Consider the following 18,938-nt stretch of genomic DNA (forward strand, 5'->3'; position numbering starts at 1 on the left):
ATATTTATATTTTTATTCAATTTTCCTTCTCAAAAAATTTCAAATAGAACGCAACACCTAATAAACTTAAAGAAAATTTTTTTTGGATTGTTATAAGACCATTTTTGTTATATAGTAATGAATATTAAACTTTAATGAGACAACAAGAGTATAAAGTTAGAGTAGTGTAAATGAGAACATTAAGATGAATGTACAGGCATACACAAAAATAAAATCTGAAATAAGCATATTTGAGAAAAAGCAAGCATAGCACCTATTAAGAAAAAATAGTAAAAAATCATTTAAAATAATTTGAATATATACAAAGAAGATTACAGGAGGCACAAACGAAGAGAGTAGAATGGATAATTTTGAGTCATGAAAGATAAAGGAAGGCAAACAAAAAAAAAAACACTTATAAAGTTATTAACCAAAACCTCTTAGTGAACAACATTCATAAAAATTTGATGAATGATAGAGCATTATGATATCATACAATATATATAGCTAATTCCACCTAACAAAATAAGGCTTATTATTGTTGTTGTGGATGGCCTTATTTTAACCAATTTAGCCAATTTTTGCCTAGATTGGCTAGACTTTGACTGGTTCTCTTAGACCAATTCTTGGGTTTAATTCAAACCAAATCATGAACCTATTCTCAATCCAACCTATTGAACCAACTGATCTTGGTCAACAACTTTGAGAAACAACAAAGGATTTGAGTAATTTTATAACTTCATGAGAATTTGTATTTATATACATATATTTTTAGATTGTTTGTGTGATTAGTTTGACATCAATTTAACTAGAGCAATTAAAATGTTATCCAAAGCAATAATAAAACTACCCTAATCCCTTTCTAATTTTAAACAAATTGATTTAGTTTGATTTCAATTGTTTGATTCTTCTCAATATTCTCAATAATGTGTAAAATCAGCATGGACATTACTTTTCTACACAACACCAATACAGTCAAAGCTTACTCTTGAGAAAATCCCTCGTTACAACAGGAAAACCCAAAAAAAAAAACAAAGAAAAAAAAATCAAGCTCAACTGTCAAGTTGAATTTACATCAACTCATTATTTCGTCATGAAGGTTGAATAGAGATTTTCTGCTTTCGGGAATCCTCATGAATTGCAAATTTTGTAAGCTATGGCCTCTTTTGGACTGCCAGCATAGGATTTCTAACACTCATACGCTTTATTTTCATCAAATAAATCTGGCAAGCCTTGATGTCATGTGCTTCGTTCATAATGCACCATATGAAATTGCAAAATGAAAACACCAACACTTTTCGGTTATGTGACCTGTTGAAAGTAAACCAGCAATCAAACTAAAAAAACAAGAAGTTCTATTTCACTAAGGTCTCTAAAAAACTAATTCTTTCGATACATCATTCACCAACATCCCGTTCAATAGCTCCTTTTGAGTGTCCTTGGCCTTCATTTACCTCTCTTCATAAGGTTAGACTTAAAAACCACAATTCAACTCTCCTCATTGGCATTTTCATCAACGTGCTTTATATATACTTAAACGGTTTCCTATAATTTTATTCTTGATAGATGCCACATCAACTTTTACTCATAAAATCATTATGAATCCCATTTTTTCCTGTATAACCCCACATATCCATCACATAACATCCCCGGTCTTAGAACACCTCAATAAAACTCCCTTTTGGTAGGTACTTTACTATCATATATTTGATAGTTTCTGCAATTTATTTGGCAAGTGAACCGGCAATCAATCTGGTATGATCATGTACACCTTTCTCATGAAGCGCTCACAAGAATACACTGTTTAATTATCAATGCATCATAATGCATTTCATTCATGATATATTATTTAGTTTGTACAAAAAACAACCGGCTTAATTAGTGGTCTAGAAGTTGAACTGGGTAACTAGGTACCTAGTGCCACCTCAATTAATCATTTGGTCAGTTTCCAATAACTATGGATTAAATTCTTTCGCCAAAAAATGCATATTTTCTGATTTAAGATTTTTTTTTTCTCTTTTGGTTTGAAGTAATTACCCAATGTCTTAAACTTTACTGTTGGAAGCTTAAAGGAACAGGTTACGCTAGGAAGTGCTTAAAATAGTTAAATAACGCTTACCATATCATTACTTGTATAACTGTTGCTTTCATTTCCAAATAATGTCTCCCAGAAATTTAAGAGCAGGAACGCCTCGTATTTCTACATCAACTAGTGGGGCCTGGATCATAACCAATCTGGAGAGTTCTGGATCGTTGTGGATCATATCAAGAGCGCGCATTTGATCCTGAAAAGATTCAGCATAAAAAGTTGTCACCTTTCAAGCTAACAATCAAATGTGTAGAGTTCTCAAACAAGCCAATCCATCTGGAGGAGGTCACTACAACACTATGCTTACGGGTTATACAGGTTAATTTGTTTCAACTTGCTCAATTGAATTGATAAAAACCATGGATTCAACCGAGTGAATCAAGTGGATCAACCCATTCAATCCATAAGAAAATGAAAATAAAGGCCGTGCAATTTAATATTCAACAATCACCATTTAATGTTTAAAGAGTTCAAGAGAGAGCGAAGAATGATTAAGGTTGGTCGATAAAGTTATTGCTTTAGCCTTTCCCTTTTTCTTTGGTTAATTTACTTGTACATAATTCCTCTTTTCACTTTTGTTTAAATAGTTCTAAGATTTTATGTATATATATTTGGCTAAAATTTACAAAACTTTTCTAAATCTTGAAGCAATTGCACAAAACCCTTCTCATCTTCAAAGTTTAAAATTAACCTCCCCAACCCTTTTTTTTTTTTTTTACTACAGACTCCCTGCTATTATATTTAATTATCTTATTAATAGAAGTTGCCATGCAATATTAAAAAAAAAAAAAACACACATAGTTGCTCATGTAACATCCAATGTAAACTAATAATAATAGGAAAAATATGGATATAATTTTTATAAGCTATTATTAGCTTACATTAAATGCTACATAAGCTGCTGTGTCTTTTCTTAGCATGACATGGAAACCTTTTTTTTTTTTTTGGGGTAATAATATGAGGAACACTTTCATTCAGAAAATAATACAAACAACACAGGAAACTCAAATAGAAACAGCAACAAACAAACAAAAAAAAAAAAAGACCCAAGCCCTACACTCACATAATGGGAGGCTAGGAGAAAAAAGTAAAATCGTTTGCAAGGATGTAAACTTGGCTAAATGGTCAGCCATCTAGTTCTCCCCTTTATAACTAAAATAAAATTTGACATCCCAATTGTAGTAAAATTTGGCATCATCTCAGCAAGTTTCTCAGCAGGCAAATGTCTTGGAACCTGAATAATTGATGAGTTGCTGAAGTTATCAGCAACTATATACAAGGCATCTCTAGTTGTATTAAGAAAGTTTACATCAAAAGAGTGGTCTTGAAGTCGGAAAATCATTTGGTGGTGAAAAGTAACTATAGTAGTGTCTAACTGCTGTTCAACTCCATGAATCTGAATCTAAACTTTTAGTCTCTTAAAACGAGTTGGATTTGTAAATTTGATATTGAAATTAAGGGCTATGGTGTGATCCACGCTCCCATTGCTAAGAGTGGTCAACATGACACCCATTAAAGTGATACTATATGTCTTGAAGGTAGAGTCTAGTAAAGCAACCCTAGCAGTGGCTGCCATACCTTTTCTTCATAAAATGTGAGAACAAGGTGGGTGGCTCCTACATAAAGATGGATATAACCCTAGGCGATCCATCCATCAATCAAGGGTTGTGCTATCTCAAGGGTGATGTATTATTCAGCTATAGTTGCCTTGATATCACACTAACCAAGATTAGAGGTTGGATGATTTCATTTGGCTGGGCATGGTGGGGTATTGATTAGAGATTTGATTCCACATGTAAAAACGTTTACTCTATCATATAGTTTATAGGGATTACGAAAAGGAAGTTCTGTGGTTGGAACACAAGCATTTTCTAGAATAACAAAGTACTCAAGAAGATTTTCTATTTTCTCAGAGAGTACTCATTTTATAGAAGATGGTAAACAATCAAAGGAAAATGTTGAAGAAAGATTAATAGGTTCAAGGGAAGTAGAGCTTTATGCGTTACCACTCACGATTTCTAAATTCTCCTTACTTTTCATCAATAACATCACACTTTTGTCAAGAAGATAGCTCTAATACTACGGGGGTGAGACTCATACGCGCACCTAGTCCTAGAGATCCATGTGCCTCAATGTCTCAGGTATATTGATTTAAGTAAGCCCCTCCATGCCTCTCCTGGGCAAACTCCAACCACTTTAGGATCTTTAACCCTTCAACACCTTGACTCATGAATCTTTAAGCATAGTGACATGGGCTTACATACATAAACTGTCAGTCAAATTCATTCTAGTGCACAGGAACCTCATAGAGAGACAAATGCAAAGCATACTTGAATCTTGGTATGACAGAAGCAAGATATCGGAGAATCAAGCTTTTAGGAGAAAGAAGAGAGTTTAAGAGACATGTTTGAGAAAACATATGGAATTTTTATTGCTTAACAAGCTCTATCTTACAAATTAGTTGAAGCCTCCTAATATATACAAGAGGTGGAGGATCAAGACATCTTCTAATATGATTACAAGAGGACAAACCAATATCACATGTATACCTACTTTAACAATGTTGATAGAAAGCAAAAGTACAAGTAATATGACACAACTAAAACTAACAACTTTGTTCAAAAGTAGCTTTTGACAAAGTTTATTACAAGAAACACTGATCTTGACCAAAAATAACATAATTAAAGTAGCTTTTGACAAACTAACTAAAGTAGGTGACAAATCATCTCAAGATTGATCATATGACAGGTTAAGCCACTATTTTTCTTGCTTTCAATGGCACTCGGTAAGGAGATCTCAATGAGAATCTTACCTTTATCAATGCCCTCATCCATAAGATAAGAGTCCAAGGTAGGTGTGTCTTGTAGTTTCGGAAATAGCTAGAAGGTTTGGGAATCTATCTAATAAGGGTCTTGGTTGTCTAATAGAAGTAATGGAGGAAGAAAAAAAAAAAAGAAGGTTGGTGATTGACTACAAACCTCTCAATGCTTTTTTTCAAGATGACAAATTTCCTCTACCAAATACGAATACTCAATTGGTCCATCTCAAGAGGGCCAAAATACTTTCTAAGTTTGACCTTAGAGTAGGATTTTGGCAACTGAGTATAAATCCTATAGACAAACACAATACGACCTTCTATATTCCAAATGCCCAATATCAGTGGACAATAATGCACTTTAGACTTAAAGCTGCCCCTTCACTATTTCAAAAGGCTATGATTCAAATTTTTGAGCCCATCATTAATAATGCCTTGCTACACATTGATGATATCCTACTATTCTCAGAAATTGAACAGGAGCACAAACTTGGTGAAAAATTCTATAAGATAATTCAATAGTACAGGATTATGCTTTTAGCCCGTAAGGGACACATTGGTGCAACACAAATAAAATTTTTGGGAATGCTCATACAGGATGGATAGTATCGACCCAATTCACACAACTGAGAAGTTGCTCAATTTTCTTGATGCAAACTTATCCAAAACTCAAATTCAACAGTTTTTGGATATAGTTAATTACATTAGACTTTATTCCTCAAGTATCATATCATACTAGTCAATTGTCCAAACTACTGTGAAAAAATCCACCACCTTGAGGTTCCAACCAGACAATGGCCATTTAGCATCTAAAAAAAATTGTCAGTATCCTTCTCCACTTAGAATTCTTGACGAAGGACAACGTATTCAGCAAACTGATGCAAGCGATGACTACTAGGGACCGTTACTTATTGAAGAAAAAATAGGAAAAAAACACTATTATGGTCACGCTAGTGGTGAATTGAAAGACTTTGAAAAGCATTATCACATAACCTACAAGAAGTCCTAGCATTGAAAGGTGGCATTGAAAAATTCAAATTTCATCTCAGCTCCTACCACTATATAGTAGAAATGGACAATACATCATTCCCAAAGATTCTTGATCAAAACAGGAAAATTCTCCTTGAAGTTCAACTCCTTTGATAGAAAAATTAGTTTGCACACTATAAATTCACAATTTGATACATTAGGAAAACCACAATACCATTACAGATTACCTTACCAAGCCACAAAAGAAGATCAATCTCATCACTCCTCCACAAAACCAAACCCTCTTCATTCTTAACATCATGCCTACCAAGTTAGTTTTTCGCCTAGCCATAATCCAATCACTATCTTTGAAATTCAAAAATTAACCAAAAGAAGCTTAGTCTACTGGCTCTACCTCCTACTCCAACAAGCCCATATCCAACCTCATCTTAAATATTTTAATATTCAAGCTCTTTATCTTACCATTCCTTTTATTAGAGGACATATTTCAGATGCGCTTATGTAGTACATTTGGTCCTTATCCCCTCTTTACATCAGTGTTTTAACTCTTCCTCCACTAGAAATGTTCCATTACCTGCACGATTCAGCTCATGCAAACTCAAACCTTTGGAAACTCCTTGAATGGTTTGCACCAATTTCCAAATGGCATAGTGAACTCTCTCAAGTAGTTGAAAAAGAGTTATTATAGAAGGTTCCATTGCATGAACAAAAGGCTTACTCCTCTTTTGTGGTACATCATCATTACCATCTTGATAGCAAAGGAAAGCTTTACATAGCCAACCAAGCCTACTTATGGAAAACTATCACCAGTTAGAAAGCACACGAAAATTTCACCTCAATTGAATTAAAAGAATTTTTATGTGAAATGAACGGTTATCTAGTTCCTAATCCTAATCTCAGATGCACCTTGCTTGGTCCTTTTCCCATCAGCCTATCCTTCCTAGTGATCTGTCACCAACTGTTCCATATGAATTCCCAAAAGGGCTCACAAGTTTTATTGTCCAACAAAGATATGCAACATGGATGGAATCCTGTGATAGAACATCAACATTCGCCCTCCACCAAAGCCCTTATTAGATAGAATCCCAGGCCTTTCAGCTATTTCCTGAGCTACAAGACACACCTACCCCTGAACTCAGCCTATGGATGAGGACATTGATGAGGATAAGATTTTCACTGAGATCTCCTCTGCTAAGTGGCGCCGAAAGCAGGAAAAACAATGACTTAACCTGTCATATGATTGGGAGTGTATTCACAAAAGTCTGAGATGATTTGTCACCCACGTTAACCAGTTTGTCAAAAGCTACTTTAATTATGTTATCTTTTGTCAAGATCAATGTTGCCCATAATAAACTTTGTCAAAAGCTACTTTTGACTTTTGAACAAAGTTGTTGGCTTTAATCATATCACATTACTTTTGCTTTTGCTTTTTGTCAAGTGTGCCTAAAATAAGTATGCATGTGATATTGGTCTGTCATCTTGTAATCACATTAGAAGATGTCATTATCCTCCTCCCCTTGTCTATATAAGGAGGCTTCGGCTAGTTTGTAAGATAGAACTTATTAAGTAATAAAAATTCCGTGCTCCCTAAACTCTCTTTTCTCTTGAAAGCTTGATTCTCCAATCTTTTACTTCTGTCATACCAAGATTCAAGTATGTTTTGCACTTACCTCTCTATAAGGTTCTCCTATGCACCACAACAAATCTGACGAACAGTTCATGTGTGTGAGCCCATATCACTATGCTTAAAAATCGTGGGTCAAGATGTTGAAGGGATGAGGATCTAAAAGTGGCCAGAGTTTGCCTAGGATATGCATGGACGAAGGGGCCTTACATAGATTAATATACCCTGAGACATTGAGTCACATGGATCTCTGAGACTAAGCACACATGAATCCCACCCTCATGGTATCAGAGCCACCTTCTTGACAAAAGTGTGATATTGATGAAAAGTGAGTAAGGAAAATCTAGAAATCATGAGTGACAGAAAGCTCTACTTCCCTTGAACCCGTTAATCTTCAATCTTTTCCTTTGATCGTTTACCATGTTCTCCAAAATGAATATTCTTTGAAAAAATAAAAAATCTTATTGAGCATTCTATTGTTCCAAAAAATGCTCATGTTCTAGCCACAAAATTTTCTTTTCGTAATCCCTATAAGTCTATCATAGAGGAAACGCTTTTACATGTGGAATCAGATCTCTAATCCACACCTACCATCTTCAACCAAGAGAAATCATCCAAAGCTCTAATCTTGGTCAGTGTAGTATCAAGGCAACTACATCTGAATGATACATTACCCTTGAGTTAGCACAGTCCTTGATTGATTGATGGATTGCCTAGAGTTATACCCATCTTCACATAGGAGCCATCTGCCTTGTTCTCACCTTTCATGGAAGAAAAGGTATGGCAACCACTACTAGGGTTGTTTTACTAGACTCTGCCTTCAAGTCATATGACAACATTTTAATCAGTGCCATGTTGGCCACTCTCAGCAACGAGAGCATGGTTCTAACTATAGCGCCTGATTTCAATATCAAGCTTACAGATCTAACTCTTTCTAAGAGATCTAGATCCATAGAACTGAACAACAGTCAGACGCTACTATGGCTACCTTACACCACCAAATGATTTTCCAACTTCAGGACCACTCCTTTAAGGTCAACTTTCCTAATGTAACCGGAGATGCCTTGTTTATAGTTGTTGATAACCCCAACAAGTCATCAATCATTTAGATCCCAAGACATCTGCCTACTAAGGAACTTGCTAAGATAATGCCTCTACAATAGATCAACAATTATGAAAAACATTTCCATGATATTCAAAAATATGTACACACAATAAAACCCCCCGAACTCTACAGACTTTAGAATGATTCTGTTAAATTTGTTTTTAAGAAACCTGTAACTGAAGATCCAAATTTGATCTTTGGAAGGATCCTATCCATAACCCCAGCCTTCATTGAACATAAGGATGATCCCCCAATTGAGTGGTTTACAGCAAATGCCAAGCCAGTTTATGTCTCTCACATCAATGGTCATTTTATCTAGGATTATGCCCCAAAAATATGTGATCCAGATTGTGATTGCTACCTCTGGAATGATTCAGATGACGATGATTATAGCTCCAGAATAACTAGGAAGCCTATACGACCTAGATTTCCATGCAAACATAAACCATCTCCAAAGGAAGATGATGATGATCATGGCCCTAAACAAAATGCAAGAAGAAAACAGATAAGACTTCCAAATCCTCCCACTGAAAATAATACTCTTTTTGAACTCCTCAAGGAAATTTATCATCTTGAAGAAAAGCATCGAGAGACTTGTAGTCAATCACCAACCTCTTTTATTTTTTGTTTTTCATATCTTTTTTCAATGTAGAAAGCTTGGCATGCCCAATCTGACTTGATTGGTTTAATAAGACCTTGCTTGAGCAAAGATGTACATTCTTCTCAAGCCAGTGCAAGATCTTTTGGATTCATCCCAGGATGAGATGCTTTAGTAGGATTGACATCTTTATTTTTCTTGAAAGGAAGTTTAATGAAAAATTCCCTATTTTTCCGCAAGGAAGATGGATGCTGAAATTAATCATGACTTTCACAACAGAATTGATCTCTAATCAATTCATACCCTAGAAAAGCATTTTAAATTTCCATAATACTTGAAATATCAGTGTATTCCTGTAAGAACTGTTTGAATCATATCCCTTTAGGGAGTATCTGTAGGTTATTGGTTTGATGGTACATATCAAAACCTACAAGGACATCCTTTGCTGGAAGGTTGCTTCCAAGAATCTTTATCCATATAGTAGGCCTAGAGCTAAAGGCATAAGTTGTAAGTACAATAAGTATTTCTTCCATGATTCCTGACTCATCATCAGGAGGATCTTCTACAACTATCTCTATATGAGTTTCATGTTGAGTCTGTGTTTGAAGAGGAGGTTGAAGTTGGACTATCACAATCTTTGATAAATCAACCAAATGTTGTTCTTCCAAATTTGTATATGTTGTAGAGGTCTCATAAGACGTAGTTGATTATTGATCTGAATAAACCTAATCGTACACAACTTTCTTGATAGAAGCAATTGTTCTTGAAGGGTTTGAGGGATCTTCAATCGCTGAGTTTATTAGTGGTTGATAGTGGCTTAGGCTTTGGTGGTGATGGTGGAGGTGTTTTAATGGTCAAGGGTTTTTCCAATATTTTGGTGAAAGACGGCAAGGCCTAGTAATCCTAAGGTTTAGTGTGAGAGCCTTTGATGGAAAGATGGTTTTTGTGAGTAAGATACTGGTGGCTTTGGTTTAGGAGTTGGCTTTTTCTGAGTTTTTCTGAGGACAGGATAATTCATCTCGACGACTTTACTATAATCAATCTCAAATGAATAGGTCGGATGTATTGAGGTATAAGTAGGGAACTGTCTAGATATGGTAGGATAACTTGGATAGGACTCAGAGATAGTCTTAGATTGGTCTTGGGCTAAATCTGCTTCTATTTGCTGCAATTGTTTTTTTACTTCAAAAATTTATTTTTCTTTTCTAAAGTATTCAGGTCCAAAGTATCCTACTTTGATAAATCTGTAAAGTTCTACATCCAACTTCTGGTCTTGTTTGCAGAATATTTGATATAGATCCTTCATCCGATCATCTATCTAATTAACCTGCAAAGATAAGTTTCCAATTGTTGTTGTTAAGTGATCAAGCTTTGAATCTATCCTGTGTAAGACTCTGTTTTGGCTGACAGTATTTTGAGACTGCCAGTTTAGAACTTCTACAGGTGAGACTAGTTTTAAAGTGCCTTGACGAGTTACTTCTGTTTGTGAGACAAAAAGCCTAGTAGCAACCTTTGTCCTGTCGTCTATTTTTCACTCAAGAGGAAGAAATTCTTCTTCATAGGGCTTCATCATTGTAATACAAGATAAAGCTTGTACTTGTGCAGGTAGGAGTGTTAGAATCACAGATTGTGGGAGTGGTGCAATCACTGGTTCTGCTTTCTCTCACATCCCAATTTCTACTAACTAATTTCCTAGTAGACTCAATTATATTATTGTAAGGATGATAACTATAATTATCCCTTGTAATTATCAATATTGCGTTCACACAATTACAAAGGTTAGGAAGGTCACTTTTAAACTTTTAAAGATAAGGAGGTTATGTGCAATTGCCTCAAAATTTAGGGGAGTTTTGTACATGTTACCCTATATATTTTAACTTATAATAAAAACATATATATATATATAAATGAGTCAATAATATATATATATATATAAATGAGTCAAAACATGAGCCAAACTGTATTACCTTGTTGATGCAGCGAGTCAGTCAGTCAAGTGAACTGGGTTAAAAAGGATTATACTAAATGTTTTCCTAGTGATCGGTCATTGTAGCCTAAGTAGCCAGTAGGTCATAGTACCTTTCTTTTCATAGCACAAAATTTGCAATCAGATGCCGATGGTGGTAGAATCTGATTAACAATAAGCCTCTTCACAGGAACACTTTCCTTCGTCAAGGATGAACTCAATCTAGATGACTCACTGACCGCCATCACCTTTGGGAGAAAAAGCATACAGATATAAGTGAATATTTACAAGAAACAAACATTTTCTATTGCAATTAGTTGTGACACTTTTAAGAACTGAGGGAAAAAAAAGGGAACTTCTGTTGTGAATAAAAAATCTATTAGGTAGATATGAGCAAGGATCTACTCAAACTTCTGAAAGGAGAGGCTCCTGAATACAATGAACTCTAACTCAAGCATACCCTACCTAAGACTTCCTCACTTATTTATAAAGGGAAATAAACGATTATTGAATGAATAAATCAACAGCTAAATCTACTATTAAATCAATTAAATCAGAATACCTAAATAAAACAGCAACCAAATCAATATTCACTCAATCTAAGATATCATAATCTCCTCATTAGCTGTTGGAATATTCTCCCCCTTAAGCTTTGTGTCTTGAGTACGTCAATAATGGCCTCTTAACAAACACAGTGAATAAGAAGGAAAAAAACACATTACATGAATAACAAGAAATTTCAGCAGCAAGTTATCCTCAAAATTGATTTTTGAATAATCTTATATTTAGCTGTCTTCACAATGAAATTACTTACATTTTATACAGCATAGGGCCATAATAAATCATTATCAAGAAAAAAGAAGGACCGCGCTAAGGAACACCTGTGAATGCTTTTTCCCTAAATACTAGAGACCATTTGATATATGGAATGGAATGGAAAATAAAAGTTCAAAAATGTCAGTTTTATCCCTTATTAATAAGATGATAATAGAATAGGGACATATATTGTTAATTAACTAAACACATTTGCCTGTGTATTGCTTATATATTGTTAATCTTTCATAACTTCTAAATACTGAGGCTTGCTGTAGAGTTTATATATATATATATAAATTGATATATATGTGATAACGAGGATATATATATATATATATATAACATATCTCGTTTTTTCTGCAATAAATGAATCTTTTTCCATAGTTGTAACCAAACAACATCTAAGTGATAAAGTTACAATGACCTATGTTTTTGTGCCTCAAATGGTAAGATGGTGACACTACATCGTAAGGTCATTGACTATTATATGCAGCAATTGTCAAGGATCACTCAATTATGAGACATACTTTTAGTATCCATACCGTGGGGATCGTTACAATGACAAACTCTGTCAAATCAGTGTCCCGAAAGAGCTCACGCACTTTTATCATCCTCTCTCTAAGCTTCTCCAATTTGTCAGCCTGCACAATGACGATATAACAAAATGTCAACATGTTAAGGTGAAACTAAATGGTGCATCAGTCCCACAGGATTAGGCTTACAGCATCCTGTTGAGTTGCCACTTGCCCAAACACAGATTTGATTGCTGAGGTAGCAGAAGCTATCTTTTGTCTAAGCTGCAGTAGAAATAAGAGCGTGTCTGAAGGACTATAGAACCAATCAAGGAATGCAAATATAGTATGTGGGGAGGGACAGAAAAAGAGAAATGACTTTGTATTAAGGACATATGAGTAACAAGTCAAATTTCAGGGACCTATCAATAATTAATTTCCTTGTCTGAGACTTATCGATAATTTTCCCTAAAATCATTTTAGGGCTGTCTCTTAGAAACTTCAGTTTGTGGGATGAATCAATTTATTTGATAGCAAATCTATGATCAAGTGATCAGCATGAGTTTGATCTTCGACACCCCAATTTTTTTGTAATCAAAATATTGCTGCACGAGTAAAATAGCCCAATACCTTGTCCATACTCTAAAGCCAGGGGGATAAGGAGTGTAAAGACTAAAGAGATTATGAAAACTAGTCTTACGCCTTCTCTTCTAACAATTGAAGCTGTTTTCTTTAAGGTCCAATAACTAGGTTCTTGGCCAAAACTAAGAAACAGTGAAATATATAGACATAGGACTGTGGGCAAGTATAGAAGAAACACCTCCGAATTCAGAAGAAAATCACTGTGTACCAAATGGCTTACATATGTCACAAATAATGTTGACATAAACAGATTTGCAGGGTAAGATTGGGTGTGAAATTTATATCCAATGATTGAAAATATGGCAACTTTTCATTTATCGCAATAAGCATTCTTACCTTTAATATCTTCCCTATGGAGGCATCCAAGAAATCAGGCAAGGACAGCAGTCGTAATGTATGTCCCTGTTGAGGTAATTAGATTCTACTAGATTATCACCAAAACAAAAACAAAAAAAACATAAAAAAAAAACAAATTAATAAATTGAGCAATAAATCAAACTAAGCATTTTCCTTACTGTAGGTGCAGTATCAAATACTATTCGAGTAAACATGCTATATTCCTCTGATTCAAGAAATTGCATCACCTGACAAGACACCCTTAATTGTTAGGTTTCCATCAAGAAAGGACATATTAATGAATTACAAATCACAAGAATGAAATAATCATAGCTCAAAGAATTACAGGCCTTAGAGATTGCAATAGCTTCATCCAGTCCAGGAGGAGGTGTATCCAGTAACTCTCCCAGTTTAAGTTCTCCCAACTTTTGCAATCAAAAGATGTAAAAACAATTAGATATTATGACAAGATTACCCATAGCCTTCAAAGCTAAACTTTTTGAATTTGAAGTAGTTCTTGACATAATATTTGAAAGCCCTATGACTAAATGGTCTGAGTTTGATGCTAGTTATCCTATTCTTCACAATAAAATGAAACTTCATAAGACCGTTCAAAGTGATTTTGCGAGACAAGTCAGAAATTATGATAAGACTGTTCACGTGCCTTAATAGCTTAAACTTTTAAGCAAAAATGGTTCTTGAGAGAAGCCACTCTAAGAGAAGCAGAACTATAATGAAGTTGAAGGGCAGAACCAATCATCTTCAAGTATTATCTTGTCTATTTGCTTCAGTTGCCTCTCATCTACTTATTTCTCTTTGTTTTTTTTTTTTTGGGGGGGGGTCAAAATGAATCACTTTTATTAAACTCTGTTAAAAGAAGCACCACAGACCCCATCGATGAACACGGACCTGGTTGCATTATGCTTCAAATACAGCCGAACTTAAAGATACTGACATTGTTAAGCATTACATAATTATTTCTTTTGTATTCAGTATGAAGAAAAAAGTTCACGAAATAGGCATTAAAAATCCCTTCGATGAACGCATACCTCCTTACATTATGCTTCCAAATACAACCAAACCTAAAAAAGATACTGACATTGTTAAGCATTACATATCCATTTCTTTTGTACTCCGTATGAAGAAAAATTTCAAGCAACATTAAAGATGTTTTTCTTTAAAAAAAAAAAAAAATACAACCTTAAATTCACATATAATACAGTTGATCTGATTGTGTGCTACATGTAAATATGCTCTAAATATGAAACAATGTCAAACATCTAGCTAAATATGAAGCTGTGATTATCTTTTGAACTGGTTCGAAGCATGGGTAAACAAGCTACCTGTTCTACAATCATTCCAAGACCCATACCATCCATGAAGTCTTTAACACCACTTCCGCCATTTTTTTGAGTTGCATTTCGGAATTCTTCCCTAGCCTTCTCAGGGTTTATCTGTTATGAAACTACATGTCTAAATAAGCACATAGGAGATTTAGGGGTAAACAGGCACATCCATATGAAAATAACAATCATGTCATCAAGCAAGTAAAATGATAATGAAGCTCATTGGGGAGAAAAAAATCAGAAAATTATCCAACACTCTAGTCAGCTTACTTCAAGAGCAAAAAGTGGATAATCAGGTCCTTCCACTGGAACCAATGTTCCCCCGGTCAAATCCTAAGGTAGAATCGGGAAAAGATGAGTTAGACACAGAAACACACACTTAACTGATTCAAACAAGAAGCAGGTAGCTCAAAATACATAAGAATCACTAAAAGACAAGTAATTACCTGGGCAAAAGAATCACTCAGGGAATGTGCCGGATCAGTTGAAACCACAAGAGTGGGATGCCCATTATTAGCAAATTTAACAGCAAGTGAAGCTGCGCAGCTTGTCTTTCCTACACCTCCTTTTCCTCCTAGCATGTAATACTTCCTCCGAGTACTGGAAATCATTTCATCAAACCCTGATACGGCTTCTTCAGAAGCAGCCACTGAACTCACTAACCCGGCAGAAAAGAAAAATAAGCAAACAAACAAACAAACACCAAAGGAAAAACAAATTGTTTTAATAGTTCTGGCAGATATCCCATTTGAATAACCAGCAACATAGACAGGGTATGAATTGCCTGAGAATAGCAATATTCTTGCTGATAATCACGTGTAGAAATAATCACAAGCACGTCATGTCACTCGTAAATGAAAAGCAGAATTATACGGTCCAAAACTCCAAAGAAAGGATAGGACAGCTTAATTAGCTTCACCAGTTGAAGTAGAAACTAAAAGACAAACATAATTAGATGTAAATAATTGTTTACTCTAATGTGGCCGGGAAAAAACACTGATGAATTTAGGATTTCATTTAAGACAATTAACGAAGCACATGTTACGTACACCAGGGGGACGAAATTCCTAACCAAGTCCACAAATTTTACTCATGAGATTAAGAGCTACTAATACAATTTAAGCACCATGCTTTCTTACAAAGACGATAAGAACATCACTTTTCTACATGGATTAAAACGACCAACCCAACAATGGAAGAAAAGAAGTCTGGGTGGGGATCTTTAATTAAAAACACCAGAAGCTAAATGGATTTCTCGTAAAGGAGAAATGACAACAGAATGAAGAAAACCACAAGAAACACCGCGACGATATAGTTTACAACAAATATCAATTTAAAGATAAGAAATTAAAAACCTTGGAGTGATTTTCGTAGGGGTTCGCTGGCGGTAGAAAAAGATGAAGCGGTGAACCCTTTGGCGAGACGAAGGGGTTTAGGCGTCAATTTGGTTGGCGCATAGCAAAAGAAGATAGACGTTGCCATATAATTTATGGGAATAGAAGTAGAAATGGCGGAGACAACAGAGTTAGCAGCCATGACTTGTTTCTAATAGCTCAAGTTGCCGCAAGCATTGAAGAGAGTCAATGAGAGAGATGACACGGTAGCAGAGGAGAGATGGCTAAGGCGCTCGAACACGGCTGGTGGATGAGCTTGTGGATATGAGGGACTTCTAAAGGGCTGGCCAGAGGTAAGCGGGAGAACAGAGCGTGGCCCACCGGCGTCGACTCTGGCAATGCCTCCACCAACGCTGGATCAGTGGCGGTGCGGCAGCGGTCGTTGACGAAGAGATAAGTTGACGATACTTGTGCTAGTGGGTAAGAGAAAAAGAGGAGCAGCCTGCCGTGTAAGCGTCCACAATGAGATAAAAATTGGGGAAAATTCTCATGCCCCGTTTGCGTTTGGTACGCTGAAATTAGAAATTAAGATGGAAATAAAAAATAGTTAGGAAATCACGTCCGTGCCAAAACAAGTTTAATTTAAAATAAAAGAAAAAATTCATATTATCATTTAAATAATAATCCTTTTTTCATACAAGAATACAGAAAAGTCATGTAAAGAAGACCAAGGTTTAATTATATCTAAAGCCATGAGGCTTATATAATCAGGGGCAGGTTGTCAAAAATAGAAATATTGAAATCTCTGTACAGTGTCTTGTGGGTTAGAAAATTAGTGCATTTTGTTAGCTTCCCTGTAAACATGATTAAAGGTAACCTCCCAATCTCTCATGATTAGCTCTTTGATATTTTTGATAATCACAGAGAGTGGATGGCTCGCAATAATTGTTGTTAATGAGCGGTAAAGTTTTTAGTGTGTTAGAGTAGACATTGATTTTGATTTTTGACAAGATCCTCATTCCAACAAAGATTAAGTTCTTTTGAAATTCCTAGGAGCTCAGCTGCTGTGTTTGGATAATAACCAAGATTTTTAGAGAATCCCTTAATATAATTTCTCTTGTTATCTTTGATAATAGCACCATAGGCAGTAATACCATTATTAGTAATAGAGCTATCGACATCAAGTCTAACCCAACCAAATTCAAGAGGATTCCATTTAGCTTCATATTTGTTGTTATTCTTGCTCAATTGGTTGATCTTGGATTGTAACTTTGTGTCACTTATTATCTGTTACATGCTGGAGAAGGTAATGTCACTTTCAAGAAAGTCATCTTCAAAGTAAATCTTCCTGCATTTGGTTTTCCATATATTCCAACATGTTTGGGCCAAAAATCTCTGCTAGGGGATTCTTCTAGTAATTCAACTACCTATATCATTCTTAGCATTCCAGCTTATTCAATCCTACACATCACATGAGAAAAAGCTATTAAGTTTTGTAGGGTTTACTAGTCTTTTCCATACCTCTTAGGCTTCCTTACAATCACACAAAATATGAATAAAGGAATCAGTAGAGTTATAACCCAAGGGGCATGTACACTGCTAAGGAGTATTCACATTAGTACACATATAGTTGTCTAGAGATGATCCCAAGCAGCCTTCTAAATCTTGGACCAGATATTAGAGCAATTTTGACCTTTTCAGATCTCCAAAGCTTTATAGGTAGATTTGACAGAGAAGTTGCCGTCAGAGGAAGCTCTCTAAATAAAAACATATTCATCACCTTATTGGTTAGGAGGTCAAACAAGTGTAATCTATCTAATGACCTCAGGATGAAGGTAGTGTTTCAAAACATCAAAATTCCAATCTCTTACGGTATTGCTGAAGTCTGAGACTCATGCATGAAGAATAGAGTCAGAGTTTTGGGAGGCATATCTGACAAGAGGATCAGGGAGGGAGGATCATTTATCATACCAAAATGATATTTGGTCACCTTTGCCCACTTTCCAACCTATATGGAATGTGAACTTATCCCAAACTTTGCATATGCTACTCTAGGTAAAAGAACAAGAGTTAGGTTTAAAAACCATTAGAATTACAGGTTTATTAGGTTTATATTTGTCGCATAAGACTCATACCCAAAGACAATTCAGTTTAGTGATGAGGGCCCAAAAAATTTTCATGATGAAGGCAAAATTCTGCCGGTTGAGTTTCTTGATGCCAAGGCCCTATCTTTTTTGTCAAAAGTGATGTAATCTCAAGAGAGAAGATAAGGTTTTTTTATTCTTGTCTATAGAATCCCAGAGAATGTTTCTAGATATTTTATCTAATTCAACCAAAATATTTTCGAGTAAGAGCATAGTTTACATAATATGGCTAGGAAGATCTGAGAGAACGGATTTAATGAGCACAGATTTCCTTGTGATATTAAGATGATGGCTTCTCCAACTAGCCAAGTTTGAATTTTCCTTATCAAGAAGAGGAGCAAAGGTAAGCTTAGAAGCTTTTGCATGTATTAGTAGGATTTTGAGATATTTCCCAAGATTTCATGAAAGGGGAATTCTAAGCTCCTCACTAATTTGAGAAGCACGATTGATATTGACATTCCTAGAATAGAATAGTTTATATTTATCATTATTGATTCTCTATCCAAAGGCACAGCAAAAGTTCGAAAGGCATTGTTGGACGATTATTACTTAAGTTAAGGATGACTCTGCAAAAGGTAAAAGATCATCAACAAAACATAAGTGAGATATGAGAGGCCTATTAGGAGTCAACCTAAATGGCTT

The 18,938-nt window shown here is 35.2% G+C and overlaps 1 protein-coding gene across 3 annotated transcripts; it reads right to left on the reverse strand.

The window, feature by feature from the left end:
• Positions 1-860: 860 nt before the first annotated feature.
• LOC129311159 (ATPase GET3B-like) lies at positions 861-16,702 on the reverse strand. Of its 3 annotated transcripts, none has more exons than XM_054953207.1 (12): positions 16,174-16,699; positions 15,265-15,476; positions 15,089-15,151; positions 14,816-14,926; positions 13,823-13,897; positions 13,652-13,720; positions 13,473-13,538; positions 12,705-12,779; positions 12,510-12,623; positions 11,280-11,414; positions 2,099-2,264; positions 861-1,290 (listed from the first exon to the last, which is right to left on the reverse strand). In XM_054953207.1, the coding sequence occupies exons 1-11, from the start codon at positions 16,352-16,354 to the stop codon at positions 2,127-2,129; spliced, it is 1,239 nt and encodes a 412-aa protein (XP_054809182.1). In that variant the 5' UTR covers positions 16,355-16,699; the 3' UTR covers positions 861-1,290; positions 2,099-2,126. The 3 variants fall into 3 exon arrangements, with proteins under 3 accessions (XP_054809182.1, XP_054809183.1, XP_054809184.1); XM_054953208.1 differs by having other exon boundaries at positions 12,525-12,623; positions 16,174-16,697; XM_054953209.1 differs by lacking the exon at positions 11,280-11,414 and having other exon boundaries at positions 12,525-12,623; positions 16,174-16,702.
• Positions 16,703-18,938: the final 2,236 nt, after the last annotated feature.

The sequence above is a fragment of the Prosopis cineraria genome, unplaced genomic scaffold, assembly GCF_029017545.1.
Source record: "Prosopis cineraria cultivar Desert tree isolate PC_DT_omini unplaced genomic scaffold, ASM2901754v1 PC5, whole genome shotgun sequence".
Taxonomy (NCBI): domain Eukaryota; kingdom Viridiplantae; phylum Streptophyta; class Magnoliopsida; order Fabales; family Fabaceae; genus Prosopis; species Prosopis cineraria.

Bases quoted from the DNA above. Each gene is read 5' to 3' on its own strand.
- LOC129311159 (XM_054953207.1), bottom strand. From the start codon at position 16,354: ATGGCTGCTAACTCTGTTGTCTCCGCCATTTCTACTTCTATTCCCATA. The intron at 15,477-16,173 runs GTTTTTAATTTC...CTGCCGGGTTAG, and splicing joins CCTACGAAAATCACTCCAAG to TGAGTTCAGTGGCTGCTTCT. The intron at 13,721-13,822 runs GCCTGTAATTCT...GTGTCTTGTCAG, and splicing joins AAGCTATTGCAATCTCTAAG to GTGATGCAATTTCTTGAATC.